This window comes from Tenrec ecaudatus, chromosome 17 (genome assembly GCF_050624435.1).
Source record: "Tenrec ecaudatus isolate mTenEca1 chromosome 17, mTenEca1.hap1, whole genome shotgun sequence".
Taxonomy (NCBI): domain Eukaryota; kingdom Metazoa; phylum Chordata; class Mammalia; order Afrosoricida; family Tenrecidae; genus Tenrec; species Tenrec ecaudatus.
Genome location: NC_134546.1, coordinates 20,433,985 through 20,451,821, shown reverse-complemented (window position 1 = coordinate 20,451,821; position 17,837 = coordinate 20,433,985). Strand labels below are relative to the sequence as shown.

The following is a 17,837-nucleotide window of genomic DNA, read 5'->3' as shown; positions in this document are numbered from 1 at the left end:
TCCCTCATGCTGACAGGTTTTGCTGAAGCTTCCAGACTAAGGTAGACTAGAAGATGGACCCAGATCTACTTCCACACAGAAATCAATCAGAGGAGACCTTATGGATCCTTGTTTGGTAAACGCCACAGACCGCCCCAAATCATTTCCTGGTGACTTTCTCATCTGACTGCAGGAATCTAAAATCTGAAAGCAGATTATGAGGTGATTTGTAAAATGCTTCCTCGTATTTTCCTTCTGATTTAATAATAGTCAAATTAACCGGCACTCATATATTAACCCATCATCATAATTAGAATATGTAAAGTAAGGCACCCTGCTGGTGCTGTGGGGGAGGTGGTGAGTGGGCTGCCAGCCAGAGTTGGAGCTCAAACCCCCCAACCATTGCCCCGGAGAAAGACAAGACTCGCTTTCCCTGTAAGGATTTACAGTGTGAGACACTGTCGGGTGGCCATGAGTCTGAATTGACTCCGTGGAAGTGAATGGACTTTGAGTGGAGAGAGTACAAAATAAAATATTAAAGGTGCCGCAGGAGTCCCTGGGTGGTGAAACTGTTTCGTATTTACCTGCTTGCCTACTAACTGAAAGGTTATAGGTTCAAGTCCACCCAGAGGTGATGTGCTTCCAAAAATCTGCCATTGAAAACTCTGTGGAATACAACTCTATTTAGACACACGTGGAGTGGCCATGAGTCAGAACTGACTTTAAAGCAACTGGGGTTTGTTTGTTTGTTTTTTAATGCTTTTAGAAATGAAAAATGCTTGTAAGTATCAAGCTTTGTTTTCTCCATATTCAAAAAAGGGGAACTAAAGATCAGAAATCACACCTGCTTGCATCCCCAGTGTCATCCCTAAAATGAGGCCATACACTCTTTCACAATAACTTATGCTTTACTTGTTATTTTATCATGTTGGTCTTTAATTCTTCCTCTTGACTGTAATCTTTTCCAAAGCGAGGTTCGTTTTGCTTAATGGTTTAACATGCAGAAAACAGGAGTCCTTCATGTCCTTGTCCAAAGCTACCCCTTCTGCTTCAAAAAGCAGGTCAATCTTGCATGCTGCTCCTGCCCTTGTGGTTGGGCTCACCATTCTCCATAAATCTCAACCTTGACCTTTCTTGTTGCTTAGGTGTGGCACTGTGGGGCCATTTTGGGATTCTGTCCTGGGTTAGACATCTTTTTGTTTTTAATTTTGATTCATCTGAGAGCAACCTGTGCAGATGGTGTGATGACTTCGGATGTCTCCCTTTGCTTCGCATTGAGACAGTTTATCAATTTAACCTCCACTACATGGCAGTCAGACTCTCTGGCTCAGGGATCAAATCTGTCTTTCCTTTGACATTGTGGAAACTGCTTTCCAAAAGTCATGACTATTATGACTCTGCCCAGTGCTCTCTTATTATAGATGATAACAGAATCACATTCTCTTAAGATTCTTATCACTTTCCCAAATAGTTATTGAAGGCCAGAATTAGGTCCCAGAGTAATAGCTTCTTGCTCTTTCGTATTTTTTTTTAATGAAATTGTCAAAGATTGAATCAAGAATGTGTCAGATGGACCATTTACAAGATTAAGCAAAACAAGAATAGCTCCTCGGGCTCCAGTTCATAGCTACCCAGGTTTATCCCAAACAAACCTCGTGGAAGCATGTCTCTACAAGCAGTGAATTGCGGCAGACATGGTCTCATGGACTTGTGAGGGTGTCTGTAAAAAAGGGATACTTTGTGTAGTATCAAACAAATGATCCCATTATTTTAACACAACTCAAGTGAACATCTTCCCGAAATTAATGGAACATTACAAAATAATAATACAAATACAATGGGCGTGCTACGACATGGACCAACCACTTTAAAACGAGCCGGCATTTGGGGGAAGATCGGAAAGACCTCAGCAAGTAACAGAGAGAGAGAAGACTAGAACCTCAAGAACTGAAGAATTGTGGCCAAAATCTTCCCAATACGGTGAAAAAGATAGAAGAAAGCAATCTTCCCAATACGCTGAAAAAGATAGAAGAAAGCAATCTTCCCAATACGGTGAAAAAGATAGAAGAAAGCAGCAGAATTAATTCAAGAGCTACTGAACTTGGGGACTCACATGGGTTAGCCTTTTCAATTGTAGGTGAACATCTCTTGGCCTCAGCCAGTTTCCACCTAAAGGAGTACAAAAAAGTGTTACCAGAAGAGCCCTTGATTTAAGGGCTGATCTTGTCATCAGTCTTTTAAGCAATAGTAAAGCTAATGATGGCAGTTTAATGGAATGACTCGTAACTGGAAACTAGACTTGGATTCATCAGTATGGTCCGGAGAACAAAATCCAATCAAAACAATAGCTTCCAAGAGGACCCAGTGGATTAGTTAAAGTCAAGGCAGAGAGGTCTGCTCAGGAGGTTTGGGCAATTGACTCTTGAGATTCCAAAGGAGTAATCTTGACATGGTTTCTTAAAGGACACGGGACAGCCACAAGTGCACATTACATAATTGTTTCATGAAAATTTAGACTAAACTCCAGGAAAATTGTCCTAGAGCAGCGGTTCTCAACCTTACTGATACCGCAACCCTTTCATACAGTTCCTCATGCAGTGGTGACCTCCAGCCATAACATTATTTTCATTGCTACTTCACCACTGTCAGTTTGCTACTGTTATGAATTGGGTGACCCTGTGAAAGGGTCGTTCAAACCCCAAAGGGGTCGAGACCCACGGGTTGAGAACCGCTGCTCTAGAGAGTATGTTCCCCACCACACCCTTTTCCATCCCAACTCCCCAACTGTCAGTCCCATTGTTTTCTCCTTGGGATTGTTTATCCTGTCTAACTTATATAGCTATAGCAGGAGGGGGTGGGGAGCCTATAAATAGCTCCAAGTCTGCCTGTTGACCTTTATGGATGTTTTCCTATCGAGTGTGATGAAACACCAAGCCTGAAGTCTATTTTCGGAATTCCTCGGGGACTTCATTGCTTTGCTCCCCTTGCTGCTCTGTTGCACGCCCTTTCTGTTTCACCCTGGTGGATGTGGAGGGGAGGGGGTGTCAGACTGGGCACAGTTCTCACACTGTGTCTCCAGTGTTGTTCCCCAGAGCACTATGATCAGTGAGGGGATGTTGTGTCTCCTGGTGGGGACAGCCCTACAGCCCTCTCTGTGCACTGGCTGTTCCAAGTGGGAATATCATCCTCAGGGCATGGTGGGCCAGGATGTGCTCCACTCTCACTCCTTCCCTTTTAGTTTGCTCCCATGTGCTCAGAGCAGACCCGCTCCTCTCCCTGAACTGTATCTTCAGTGCCGTCCTCTGCAGTGCATTCTTCTATGGAGGGGTCCTCATATCTGGGATTGGGGCCAGCCCTGTGTACAACACTTCTTGATAAGACTGAACTATTGAATTGTATGATATGTGGATTATGTGCCAATAAAATTAATTTTTTAAGTTAAAAAATATATACATCCAAACAGTGAACAAACATGAAAAGAAGCTCACAATCATTAGCCATCTAAACCGATGGCCATGGAGTGAATTCGGACTCATAGAGACCCTATAGGCCATAGTAGAACTGTCCCCTTGGGGTGTCTGAGATGGTAAAACTTTACACGAGCAGACAACCACATCTCTCTCCAGAGGAGTTTGAACTACTGACCTTGCCGTTAGCAGCCCGATGCTTATCCCGCTATGCCACGAGGACGCACACTGTCTGTTAAAGAGATGTAACTCAAAGCTACAATGAAAAGCCATCTTTGTCCTGATGTTTAAAAGGCAAACAACAACAAATATGACCAAGATGTAGGAGAATGGTACCACAACCATAAAAATATGGTACAACACCTTCTCAAAAAACTAGAACCAGCCCTACTCTAAGATCCAGCAATCCCACTCTTAAAAACAAAAACAGAGACAAGACAAATGCGTGCCTATGTGCACTGCTGCTTTATTCATCGCAGTAAACAAATGGAAGCAAGCAAAGTATCCATCAGCAGATGAATGGATAAGCAAACTGCGTTGCATACATACAATGGAATACTACAAAACCATAGCGAATAAAGATGAGTCTGCAAAAACATATGCTAAGATAGACCTGAGCATACTACTAAGTGGGATAAGTCCGCCACGTGAGGACAAATGTCGTATGGTCCTTGTTTTCTAAGATGAGAATAGATCAGTACAAATAGAAGTCACTGTTCATTAGTAGTTACCAGGAAGGAATGGGAGTGGGAGAATTGTGCCTCACACTGTCCAGACGAGTTATTTCGGGTGGTGGGAAAGGAGCACAGATCCTGAGTGGGTCAGCACATGTGCATGCTGTCGGGTGGCATCGAGTCTGTGTGCACAGAGAGACCCTATATACAATGGAACAAAACACTGCCGGGTCCCGTGCCATCTTCACAATGACTTACCCTCCTGTCACAGCCCCTGTGTCTATCCATTTCATTTTATACTCATTTTACCAAGCTTGCTGCCCTTCTCCGGACTAGTCTCTCCTGATAATGCGTCCAGAGTAGGTCAGAAGGCTCCCAGCCTTGCTCCAGCACCACGTTGGCTGTAATTCCTCCAAGACAGATTTGTTTGTTCTTCTGCTGCACACGCCCCTGAAATGGATAGACACAGGGGCTGTGACAGGAAGGTAAGTCATTGTGAAGATGGGCTGTGTTCCGCATGATTGGCAGCTCAAAACCACCAGCCGCTCCTCGGGAGAAAGATGGGCTCTCTGCTCCCATCAGCAGTTACAGTCTTGGAAGCCCACAGGCGGGGTCACTATGAGTCCGCATTGGTGCCACGGCAGTGAGTTTGGGTTTGGTTGTGTTCTGGATTCTGGCGGTCCACAGTCCATCCAGTCTTCTTCAACAACACACGATGCTCTCATTCCTCGCAGTCTTCTTACTCATTGTCCGCCTTTCACATGCACATGAGGTGATGAAAAATGCCATGGCCTGGGTCAGGCTCTCGTTAGTCCTCAACGTGACGTCTTTGCTCTTTAACACTTGAAAGGGGGCGTGTGCAGCAGATTTTCCCAGTGCAATATGTCGTTGACTTCTTGACTGCTGCATCCATGAGCATTGACTGAAGGGGGGCACAGGCCACAATGGTTTATGGGTACATATAGGTGCATACATCATTGGGGACAGAACTATTTATTATATAAATACAAATACATGAGTTCAGATACATATTCATCGAAGACACAAGAATGTAAGAAACATTTTCCAAGACTGATGTTCTGGATAGGAAGACTCAGGAGCAGTGTCATGGAATACCTCAGTCCATTGGCATAACACAGTTTGCAAAATTCATGATCTGCAACTTAAAGGAGGGAGTACTGTCTGACAACATCCAAGCTGGCAGCTGCCCTTCTAAGACTCAACTACAGGTCTCCACCCTCCAGAAGGAAAATAGTAAGAAAGCAATCAAAAGTACAGAGGAAAAAAATAAGTTTACATGTCTCACAGCCTCGTCTACACGGAGCTTGGCTCCCGCCACTGAGTATTCAGTAGAGACCACAGTAGTTGAGCTTGGATAGAATGTGAGAAAAATATCATGCAGAAATCAAATATTATTTTCTAAAAAGTCACCCAAGTTGTAACAGTGAAGAACAGAAGACCCCCTGAGACACTCCTTAAACCTAGAGCCAACTCCATTCCCTAAGATCACCTTGTAGCAACACAGCAGCGTGGCACTCAAAATAAAGGATAGTGCCCTGAATAAAGAAGAAATGAGAAGGCAAAGCAGATTATTATACTGAAATGTGCAAAGACCTAGAGTTAGAAAACCAACATTCAAAAAAGGAAAAGAGAACCAATATGGAAGAGCACACGCAGCGTGTCTTAAACTGAAAGAACACAAGAAAAAAGTCAAGCCGTGAGCTGCGATATTGACAGACTCTATCGGCAAAATAGATGGTGCTGGAAGCATCAAAAGGAGGTGCAAAGAAAGCACTGAGTCACTATACCAAAAAGAGCTAGTCCGTATGCCACTATTTCAGGAGGCAGCATGTGGTAAGAATCAGTGGTGCTGAGGAAGAAGTTCAAGCTGCACGGAAAGCATTCGCCAAAAGCAAAGCTCCAGGAGTTGATGGAACATCAATTGAAATGTTTCAATAAGCTGATGGAGCGCTGGAAGCACTTACTCATCTATGCCAGGACATTTGAAAGACAGCTACCTGGCCAACTGACTGGAAGAGATACATGTGTGTACCCATCCCAAAGAAGTGTGACCCAACAGAATGATACATGTGTGACCCAACAGAATGCTCAAATGATAGAGTGATATCATTGGTATTACATGCAAAATTTTTCTGGAGATCAAGCAGCTGGCAGAGGTTTAGGCCAGATTCAAAAAAGGAAATGGAGCAAGGGATAGATTATTGCTGGTGTCAGATGGATCTTGGCTCAAAGAAGAGAATTCCAGAAAGCTGTTTATGTGTGTTTTATCGACTATGCAAAGGCATTGGACTGTGTGGAACAAAGTAAACTACGGACAACCTGGAGCAGAATGGGGATTCCAGGACACGTCATTGTGCTCATGGGGAAGTTGTATGTGGATCAAGAGACAGTTGGGCGAACAGAACAAGGGAAAGCTCCATGGTTTAGACCCAGGAAAGGTGTGTGGTGACAGGGTTGCAGCCTCTCACCATGTTTATTTTATCTGCATGTCGAGCAATGCATCAGAAAACCGGGATTATATGAAGAAGAATGTTGTATCAGGATTGGAGAAAGGCTTATTAACAACCTGCAATATGCAGATAACACAACCTTGCTTGCTGAAAGTCAGGAACACTTGAAGCATTTGCTGATGAGGATCAGGGATGGCAGCCTTCTATAGGGATTACGACCCGATATAAAGAAGACCCAAATCCTCACAACCGGACCAGTAGGTGACCTCATTATACGCGGAGAAAAGGTTGACGTTGTCGAGCATGTTGTCTTGCCTTAGGTGAATCTGCTGCACATGACTTCTTTAGAGTGCTGAAAAGCAAGCATGTTACTTTAAGACTAAGGCGCACCGGAACCCAAGCCATGGCATTTCAGTTGCCTCATATGCATGTGAGAGTTAGACTTAGAATAAGGAAGACTGAAGAAGAATCTATGCATTTGAATTGTGGGGCTGGAGAAGAATATTGAAAGTACCATGGACTGCTCGAAGGACAAACTGGTCTGTCTTAGAAGTGCTGCCACAGTGCCCCTTAGAGGCAAGGATGGTGAGACTTTGTCTTACATACGTTCAGGAGAGACCAGTCCCGGGAGGACATCCTGCTTGGTAAAGCAAAGGGCAGCAAAGACAGTGCAGGCCCTCAAAGAGGTGGACGGACACAGTGGCTGCAATGAAGGGCTCAAACCTAAGAACAATTAGGAGGATGAGTCAGGGCTGGGCAGCGTTTCATTCTGTTGTGCGCAGGGTCTCTGTGGGTGAGAGCAGACTCGGTGGCACCTAACAACAGCACCCTAAGATCAGTGTTCTACTTCAAACCCACCAGCAGGAAGCCTGAAGCCGGCAGCACCGGGAAGGGAGCAGTCTGTAATTAAAGAGGATGTTGACATTGTTGTGATAAGTGTGCCCATGTCGCTGAACAACTTGGGTGCAACTAGTTTGCTGTGTTAAAGGTTCCCCCCCCAAAAAAACCCACAATAAATTCGCATAATAATAGCAAAAAGGAGAAGAGGTGAAACCACAAAGGAGAGTGCATATTTCAGTTTATTGTTGCTCAAGGGCAGCCATTACAGAAAACTCCCTGTTGTGTCTAGCTTACTTCCGACATAGATCTGCATATGAATGAAAATGTTCACACTTGAGCCTTTGAAAACTGTATCAGCTGGCCTTCTTTAAGCAAAAGAAGGCTTCCAGTGGAAATCGTCTATCAAATCAAGGAACTGCTTGTAATTTGTATTAGAAAAGCATCTTTACATCTTCTCTCTGGCTACAGTCTGCAATATACTCTCACAACAGCAGTACTTCTAATCCTCTCTCTCTTCCTCCACCCCGGGACAGGAGGAGGGTGAAAGGCAATAGAGGAAAGAAGTAGGAAGCAAAAGCTATTTATAGAAGTATAGCTATAGGAATGTATATATGTAACTATGTTCATTTATAATGAAAGGGTTAGAGGCCAATGTACTTATATTTATGTTAAGTATCCAAATAGTAGATGGACTTTGGGCCTCTACTCAAGGCTTCCCTAAATACAAGAAAACTTTGTTCTAATAACCTGGCACTCTTTTATACTCACCTTTTCTACAAGATCACTGAAGACAAAATGGGTGCATAAGCAAATGTGGTGAAGAAAGCTGAAGGTGCCGGGCTATCAAAAGATATAGCATCTGCCTTGAAGGTAAACAAGCAGCCATCTAGCTCAGAAGCAACAAAGCCCACATGGAAGAAGCACACCAGCCTGTGTGATCACGAGGTGCCGAAGGGATCAGTTATCGGGCATCAAAGAACAAAAAAATCATATCATTGTGTACTCACCTCCATGATATGATCGCTGAAAACAAATGGATGCATAAGCAAATGTGGCAAAGAAAGCTGATGGAGCCCGGCTATCAAAAGATATAGTGTCTGGGGTCTTAAAGGCTTGAAGGTAAACAAGCAGCCATCTAGCAGGGAAACAAATAAGCCCACATGCAAGAAGCACACCAACCTGTGTGATCATGAGGTGTCGCTGAGATCAGGTATCAAAAGATCCAAAGCAAACAATTATATCTATGGGAATTGGGGCGTGGGGGCAGAGTGGAGGCCCAAATCCCATCTGTAGACAATTGGACATCCTCCACAGAAGGGTTACAAGGAAGGGATTATTCAACCAGGGTGCAGGTCAGCACCAACGAAACACACATCATTCTGGGGCAGGGAATGTATGGATGTGCTTTATACAATTGATGTATGTATATGTATGGATTGTGGTAAGAGTTGTATGAGTCCCTAATAAAATGTAAAAGAAGAAAAGAGAAAAAAATGATTAGGGCAAAGACTGTACAGATGTGCTTTATACAATTGATGTATGTATATGCATGAACTGTGAAAAGAATTGTATCAGCCCCAATAAATTGTTATAATAAATAAATTTTTTAAAAATGGAAAAAAAAACACATCATTCTGCTAGTTCCTGAGTGTGTCCTCCCTCTCACTACCATGACCCAGTTCTACCTTACAAATCCAGCTAGACTGGAGAACACACATTGGTACAGATAAGAGCTCTCGACACATGGAATTCAGGACAGTTAAACCCCTCAGAAAAAATAGTGGAAGTAGTAATATCATGAGGGTAAGGAAATGGTGTGTTGGGGGTAGGGGGAGAAAGGGGAAACACATCACATGATTAATAACAGAAATGTGAGTGAAGGGAGACAACAGACAGTATAAGACAGAGAATAATAATTGATCAAGGATTCACAGGGTGGGAGGGGGAAAGAGGAGCTGATAGCAAGGGTTCAAGTCGAAAGAAAATGTTGATGGCAGCATATGTACAAGTGTGCTTAATACAATTGACAATGGCTTGTCATGAGATTTGTCAGAGCCCCCCAATAAAATGATTAAAATAATAATAATAAAAGTAAATTTTTGGAAATTAAAAAAAGACGCACAGTTTCCTATTTGTACAACTACCTGCTCAACTCAAAAGTGGAGCTCCCTGATCCATATGTACTCCTGATTTTTATTACTCTTATTAATCTATTTCCCTTGGATATGGCTTACAGCCATATAAAATCTGTGTGTCCATCTTTCAGTTCCTGTGTGTTAATGGTATTACTTTTACTACGTGCCACTAAATACAAGTTCCCTTTAAAACAATTATATTATGCCCACCAGCATAAACATCTTTCTGCACCCATCAGTATAGTCTGATCACCCATGTTAGGCTTTTATAGTTTTATCAGGGCATTTTATGCACCACTGCCCATCAAAATTCAATTTAAATCCTTCATCAGGCCAGTGGCACTTACAACATTGAGCTGATACCCCTGGCCCATTGTTATGGAGTCTTTAGCCATGACAGCCCAATCCAAATCCTATCCTTAAAATATTACTTTAACTGCCAACTGTGTATTTCCCATGTCCTTCTTTCTCAACCAGTGGTCTAGACTTTCAGGATAACAGTTGAAAGTATTAAAACAGTGGCCCACGGTACTTCGTTTGTTTTTCCTGTTCAAGGCTTTACTATCATTTTAGACTGATCCCAGATTTCTTCTGATTCCATCCTTCATTCCCACGTATGCGCCACAGGTGGGAAGCAGTCATAGAACAGAAGGGAGAGTTTGGGGAAGATTCTGATCACCCCTTAGAGGTATGCTACACGAAGCGTCCATCTGGAGTAGAACAACAGAGGCGACACAGTCTATAGCTAAAAAGAAGTGAATCTTCAACCAGATAATTCCGGCGCTCCCAATTTACAGCGTGCATGCTGTGGATTAAGTGAAGACCTGTAGCAATGTAATTTTTTAATTAGGAAAAATCCAGGGCTATCTTACTCTATGAGGATAAGGTAAAAATATTGCTACAAAAGCAGAAATCTTTATTTTTTAAAATTTATCAAACTATGAAGCCATCATTTTGCAACACCCCCCCCCCCCATCTATGTCTGTATACTCCTGAAAGCAGTATTCTCTGACACTTCCCAGAAAAATTATCTGCTCACTGATTTACATCCTGTCCTGGAGGCAGTCTTCTTGCCATGGAGGGACTCAATTGTGTTCCTTTCCAATGTTCTATGAATTTGAGGAATTCGAGGACAGCACCAGAGCTGGGGGGAAGAGGAAGTAAGGTTTTTCTAAGAAATTCTCATGGGCCCCGCCTTCATTTTCTTCGAAGAGTGAGCCAGGTGCATTGTAATGGTAGGAAACTTCCCTGATTTAACTTTCCTGGCCTTTTTCTCACCAAAGCAGTTTCCCATTTTCTTAAAATGTCTTCCCAATAAGTCACTGTGACCAACCTCTTGTCCTTCAGGAAAATCTATCAAGATTATCCCTTTGAGATATATTAAAAAAAAAACAAAAACCAGTCACCGTAATCTTCTGAGTTGACCCCTCTGCCTTGAGTTTCACTGGCCCAGCAGATGCCCCTCCCCGAACTCATCCCTGTGGTAAAATAACCAACCACTTAAGATCCAAAGGGCAGTAATCACCCAATGGCAAAGTCAGGAAGGTTAGGGAAGAAGGAGGAACAGAAATGGGAAACGGGGAGAAAACGGAGTCAGTGAGTCCATTGATGAGATTACAGTGAGGGAAACAAAATGTGTGGGGACTGTTGGTTGTAAAACTGATCGTCTGCTCCATAAACCTGCATCTAATTCACACGCAAAAAAAGGTTCAAAGCAAAGCAAAAAAGCCACTGTTTTGACTGTACCTTTTCCAAGACACTAAGGAATCAGACTAGGACAAGTGTATTGCTGAGAGGACTCACGGGTCACCGCTAATCACAGAGACGTGTTGAAACACATTGCCGTGGGGACTGGAACGTTGGTGGCGCTACTTTTTCACTTTCTCTTCGTGCTTGATGCCACAGATGCTGTATTGTTCCAAAACACTCCTTTCAAGCAACTAGCAACAGCCAACTAGTCCTCCATAGGATACTAGCCTGAGGTCAAAGGGCATTTTTTGGAGTGCACCTCTACTATCTGATTTTGACAGGAGCCCTAGTGGTGCAATGGTTAAGCGCTTGGGTGGTAACCCTAAGTCAGCAGTTCAACCCAGTCCCGCACGCCTCAGGAGGAAGCTGAGGCAGTCCACTCCCATCAAGGTTTACAGCCTTGGCACTTCTAAGGGGCAGTTCGACTTTGCCTATACGGTGGTTATGCGTTGGAATCAACTAGACAGAAGTGGGTTATCAGATCTCACCTCAATTTTTTTTAATAATATGAGAAGAGTAACGGTGCCTATGTCTCACAGGGTTGTCGTGAAGACAGATGTGAAGCACTGAGCGATGCTCAGCACCTAGTAAGCGGTCCATACATTCAAGTTCCTATTATAGCTGTGCTTGGTCATTTTTACTATTATCCCCTTACGTTTTTCATCCTTTCTCTGGTCCTGAGAATTGGAATAGAAGTTTCTTTTGTAGCGAAGTATAACTTGAAAGAAAACAAGAAAGGAAGAAAAGAAGAAAGCAAGAAGGAACTATTCGGACTTCACTCGGAAGTGAAATTCCAATATTACATCTTGTACTTGTACCTATTTCCCAGGGATAAACCCGTTTTCTCATTTCTTGTTGCCCAGGGACATTGCTGCCAGGAACTGCCTTTTGACCTGTCCAGGTCCTGGAAGAGTGGCCAAGATTGGAGATTTTGGGATGGCCCGAGACATCTACAGGTGAGCAAAGCTTGCCCGACTAGCCTTCAAAGCCTGTCTCCTCAGCTTCGTCCCCTAGAGAGAAGGGCGTGTAGCTGCTTGTGGCTTAATAGTCATGTTCTGGTTCTTGGTCGATTTTGCTCCTCAAAGCGCATTGCATTTCTTTTCAGACTGCGGGAACTGTCATCAGTGTCCACGCCTGATGAGAGAGCTGGCCTAATGAGAGACCCGCGCTGCTTGCAGTTGTGGGCAGCGAGGTCTTAATTAGGTTGTCTTTCACATTCCTACTCGCCCATAGGCTGCATATTCTGCGCCACAGAATCACTTGAGTACTTGCTTTGGAAAAATAACTGCAAAGTGAGCTTTATTTAGCTTATGCAACCCTTTTCCTCAATGCTGAGGGAAATACTCAACCCCTATACCTTTTATCACCCAAGGCAAAAGCATCCCACAACGGACAAGACCCTGGGACGAGCTCCTGTGTCTTCTTTCCCTTCATCTGTAGACCAGGTCAAAGGTCCACGGGTACCTGGCTCAGCTTCCTTTCCTGTTTACATAGTCCCAAAGCTGAGTTTCTAAAAGACCAGAAATCATTCTATTCTCTACTTTTTCTCTTCTCTTCCCAATCCCTGGGCTCTTCTTTGTACAATTATCCACCGCATTGATTTGATGTACTGCTCGAGTCGGGCCAGTCACTCTCCTCCATGACACTGATGAAACCTTCCCTACTCCGCCACCTGTCTACCTGTCCATCGCAGAGGGCGTGGGCGGCTCTGATGCTGAGCTTCCATGCTAACATGGACTAGGAAGAAAGGCTTCACAATCCACTTCCTAAAACCAGACCATCCGTGAACGCCCTCTGGATCACAATGATATCATCATGAACAGTGTCTTCTCCCATGGGGTGGCTGGGAGCCAGAACCAACACTACAACTGGTAACAACAATAATCCCAATGGGGAGAATGGGGAATGGTGACTAAAGATAGCTTTGGAGAGTGAAAGAGATTGATCCAAACACCCCTGCATTTCTATAGGGATGAGAACTCGCACCTGGAGTCCCAGCGCATGGAAGACCATGAGACAGCACTGTTCTAACTTCCGGTCCCACAGACCCTCCGATCCACCCCATTGCTTGGCTCCGCTCTGTTTTGCCTTTTACCACGCACAGAGCTCAGCACTCCCTCACCCTCTGAGACTCCTGAGAGGGCCCACAGTTTCAAACCGGAATTTTTCAGCGAGTCTTAGGAAGCCCTTCTGATCTGACTCCTCCTTTCCACCTTTGGCTCTGACAACTCCCCAACTCTAGGCTTCAACCGCCCCAAATTACGTGCAGTGAGCCCTGTTCCCCCATACGCCCCGGGCAATTTCCTGCGTCCACCATGGTCTTCTGGGAGAGCTTCCTTACTGCTCAGCTCCTTCACTTCCCCTTCAGGAAGCTCTCCCTGACCCTCCCTTCACCCCACGTAGAATGCATCTGTTATTCCACTGTGCCACTGAACTTGGTATCTGGCTGTAACTCTGAAGTATCATTGTTCACATGTGTTTCTTCTACTGAATCTCCTTGCAATGGAGGGTGGTGCTTAGGTGCCTTCCAATCAGTTCCGACTGGTAGAAACCCCCACACAAAACAGAATGAAGGACTCACCGCTCAGGCCGCCGCCCCTCTCACGATCATTGCTGTGTCTGCCTCCATTACTGCGCCCATCCCACCCCATCTTACTCAGGAGATTTCTCTCTCCTCCTGTCCTTCCACTTGACCCAGCCTGATGCTCCTCTCCAGGGACTCGACCCTCCTGACAACATCCCCAAAGTCACGAGAAGTCTTGCCGCCAGCCCTTCCAGGTAGCACGCCGGCTGCTGTTCTTCTAAGACAGACTACTGTGTTCTTTCGGCAGCCGTTGGTAGCTTCAATATTCTTCATCAACACCTGAACTTGAATTCCTCACTCTTCCATAGTCTTCCTTCCTCACTGGCCAGCTTCCACAGGCATGTGAGACCACAGAAACGACCATGGCTTAGACTAGGTGCCCCCTAAACCCCCGAGTGACACCTTAGCTTTTGTAACCCTTTAAAGAGGTCAACCAGTGCCCGACGCAATTGGTCATTTGATTTCTTGATTGCTGCTTCCATGAGGAAATGAAAGGAAAATTACATCCCTGGTGATCATGTCCCTCTTTTCTCCACATGTGGTGGTGGTGCTTCTGGTCCAGGTGTGAGGATTTCTGTGTTCTCCAGGTATCATCCATAGGCTGCAGTCTTTCCCTTTCTTCAGTAGGTGTCTCAAGACCTCTCTGCTTCTAGCAAGGAGTGGCAGCCACATGTCGCTGTTATAAGTTCTGCTCCCATCCTGATGCCGACCACTTCTTCAAATAGTCCCTCTTCTCTGATGATTTGCTTGGCATAAGGATGGTGAAAGGATACAGCCTGGACACAGGCCTTCTGACTTTAAGCCATGAAGTAGTCCCTGGTCCTGTTCAAAGGGAATGACTATGACTCTCTGATACTCTCTGTCTGAAGGAGTACCTTAGACACGCTGGAGCCTCGGTGCATGTATCCTGATGCAATGAACTAGTTTAGATAGCTGGCTAGGGATGCTGCCTTCCGTAACACATCCAAACTGGAAAACGCAGGGCAAGGCGTGCAGTTGCCTTAAAGAGCATAGGAGCTCATTCGTTTTTATTAGTGATCTCATTCGTGTAACTCGTTATTTTTCCAATGCCTGTGTTGCACAAGTGTGCCGGGAAGGCTCCACAAAGAAATGAGACACGAGTCGTCTTGCGATTTGGATTTCCCATTCCTGCAGATCATCAGGAATAGGCTGTACTTACGAAGGTGGAGCAGTGCTATTCCATAGGAGTTATGATAAACAAAACCCAACAGGGGATCCGAACCTCTGCCAGGGGCTACTTTACTCCTTGCACAGGTCTTTTTGTTCATGGCTCTAGCAGGCGATTTTGTCTCCGATAAAATGACCCCAAAGTTCTCCCCTAGATGATCTGTGTTCCTGAGCTCCCCTCTGGAATTGCCAACAGGTGAGTGTTGATGAGCTAGTGACTGGGTAGATTCCTTATTGCCGCCTTCCCTGCCCGAGCTGCCTGGCGGTGCTCCTGCTTAGTGCCCTCTCCTGAGTCACCTGTGGTTTTCCTCCCCTCCCCCACAGAGCGAGCTACTACAGAAAGGGCGGGTGTGCCATGCTGCCAGTTAAGTGGATGCCCCCAGAGGCCTTCATGGAAGGAATATTTACTTCTAAGACAGACACATGGTGAGTCTCGCAGCAGCCCGCCCTGTCCTCGGTGTTGCCGTCAGCTTGAAGGTGGTGTTCTTTGGCCAGATAACGCCTCACTCTTGACTGGGAGGCCCCCGAGGAAGGAGGAGAGTGTATCTTGATATGGGATGATCTAGAGGTCTTCATATAAAGTGAAGGGTCTGCCTATTGATTATTCAAGAAAAAATGAAAGAAATGGTGCTGGTAGTAGAGAACTGAACAGGAGGCACTATGAGGATGGAAAGGCCAAGCTCCTGCCGACCCAGAAAGGCTTGGCCGCTGTGCCGCAGTGAATTACGTAATTTGGCTCTTCCAGCCCTGATCTTTGTAACTCCCACCAAAAGGCAGCGTGGAACCAGGCAAATCAGGTACATGGAAATCTGGATATAAAATGAGTCATCTCAGAAGCAGGAACTGGGGGAAATCTCACTGCCATCAAGAAAGAATATTCAGCAGTGGAACATGTCCTTTGGACCCTAAGATTCCCGAGAGCTGAACTGCTTCAGTCCAGGATACACAAATATGATGACGGGAGAACACCGGAGAAATGGTGGCAGCAGAGGTGACATACCAAGAGCCAGGGCACCAAACAGAGCAACAAGCTCCCCAGCCCACAGAGCAAGTGGGAGTGCCGCCAGGCACTTAATTGGGAGAGCTGGGTGTGGTGGCCTACAGAGCTAGAGCTGAGTGCCTTCCAGGTGAGCTTTATGGCAGAGTGGCATGCCCGTTGGGCACTTTATCAGCAGTGCTAAAGAGATTTTTTTTTTAAATACACTTACCTAGGCAGAGCAAAGACCAAGGGGACATGTGAATAAGAGACTGAGGACTAGAGAGAGGCATGTGTGTGTGCACAGCTGAGCAGAAGCTTTCCTGACTGGAAGGACTATATCCTGAGGATCTCTGAACCTGAACTGTAACCTGCTACCTTCTCTAATAGACATTGTAATCATGAATGTGGTGTGTGAGTTCTATGCGGTCATTGCAGTGATTTTTTTTAATCTGGCAGAAAAGCAGGGAGTGCAATTGGTGAAGAGGGTTGGAGGTTGGAGGCATGTTTGAACTCTACTTCATGGGAACCAGCCTGGGGTTAATGCTGCGCTTCCTTCTTCTTCCCGTGTGAAACCAAGGGGTCAGCGGCCGGCCCTACACCTTTTCTCCAGCCACAGAGCCTGGCATAGTTGCTTTATGGGGAAGCTGAGAAGGGAGAGGCCTGGGACTGGCGGAGCTACAGGTGTAGCACATAGACAGACCATCTGCCTGCATCCCACAAGGCTGTTTGTTATCAGCTCGCGCAGGCATTGCTTTCTTCAGCAAACAGTGGGCGCTGCTGTGTGTCAAGCCAGTAGTCAGGAATGCTGTGGTGCTCTGGACTCGGCAGTGGACGAGACAGTCCGCCGCGATGATGCCCACATTATAGAGGAGGAACAGACAGTGAACGAGTAGCACAATAAACCTCACACCCACCCCACCCCTCACAGGGCAGCCTACGCACTGCACAGGGCCCAGCCTCCAAGCCAATGGCGAGAGCAGTAGACTGCCCAGAATCGAGTCTGTCCAAGTAAGGGTCTATATCGGGGGCCTCAGCAATACTCAGGATATAAAACTCAGCAGGAAAACCAAGAGTGAAAAAAGAAGATATAATTTTAAAAACTGGAAAGTCTGTGGACAAATAATAGTATTAGGAAGTTCCTGGCCAAAGCAGCATTCAGGACCCGAAATGTGACCTTCGGGACCCAGGAATTGGCGCTACTGGAATCTCGACATAGGAGTGTCGAAAAGGGGAGCATCAGTTGTAAGTCTGTTTAAGGGTCCTCTTTGGCTGATTCCATCACTCCCTGGCCGACCCTTACCACCAGCGCAACAGTGGGGTCCCTTTCTGAAGAGATGAGAGATGTTAGAACAGGGAGAGTGGACGGGTCCCCTTGCCATCAGCAAGACATTTCATAAAAGCCTCCTTGCTTCAGTGTGTATGCTCCCCTTGCTCCTCTGGGCACCAAGAACACTCAGAGCCAAACGAGACATCAGAAACATCCTCTCTGGAGAAACTGGCCCATTAAGGGAAAAACTAGAGCTCATGATGGCTGAGGTTGCCCATGCAATGAACTGAATACTGGCCAGCCAATGTTATCAGATCCCCATCCCTGGACCTGTAGTCCTTATTACATAAGGATGAATTTTCAAGTGTGATTGAGTTAAGGGTCTTGACAAAGAGAGATTCTCCTGGATTATCTGGGTGGGTCCTAAATGCCATTACAAACTCACTGCCGTCGAGTCATTGTGACTCATAGCGACCCCCTGTGGGTTTCCGGGACTGTAACTGT

The 17,837-nt window shown here is 45.4% G+C and overlaps 1 protein-coding gene across 1 annotated transcript in view; it reads left to right on the top strand.

The window, feature by feature from the left end:
- The window catches only part of ALK (ALK receptor tyrosine kinase), an 897,834-nt gene that overhangs the window by 870,242 nt on the left and 9,755 nt on the right, over positions 1 to 17,837 (top strand). Inside the window, exons 25-26 of the mRNA XM_075536070.1 lie at positions 12,179 to 12,271; positions 15,412 to 15,513. Coding sequence (XP_075392185.1) covers positions 12,179 to 12,271; positions 15,412 to 15,513 — 195 coding nt within the window. The remainder of the gene's footprint in view (positions 1 to 12,178; positions 12,272 to 15,411; positions 15,514 to 17,837) is intronic.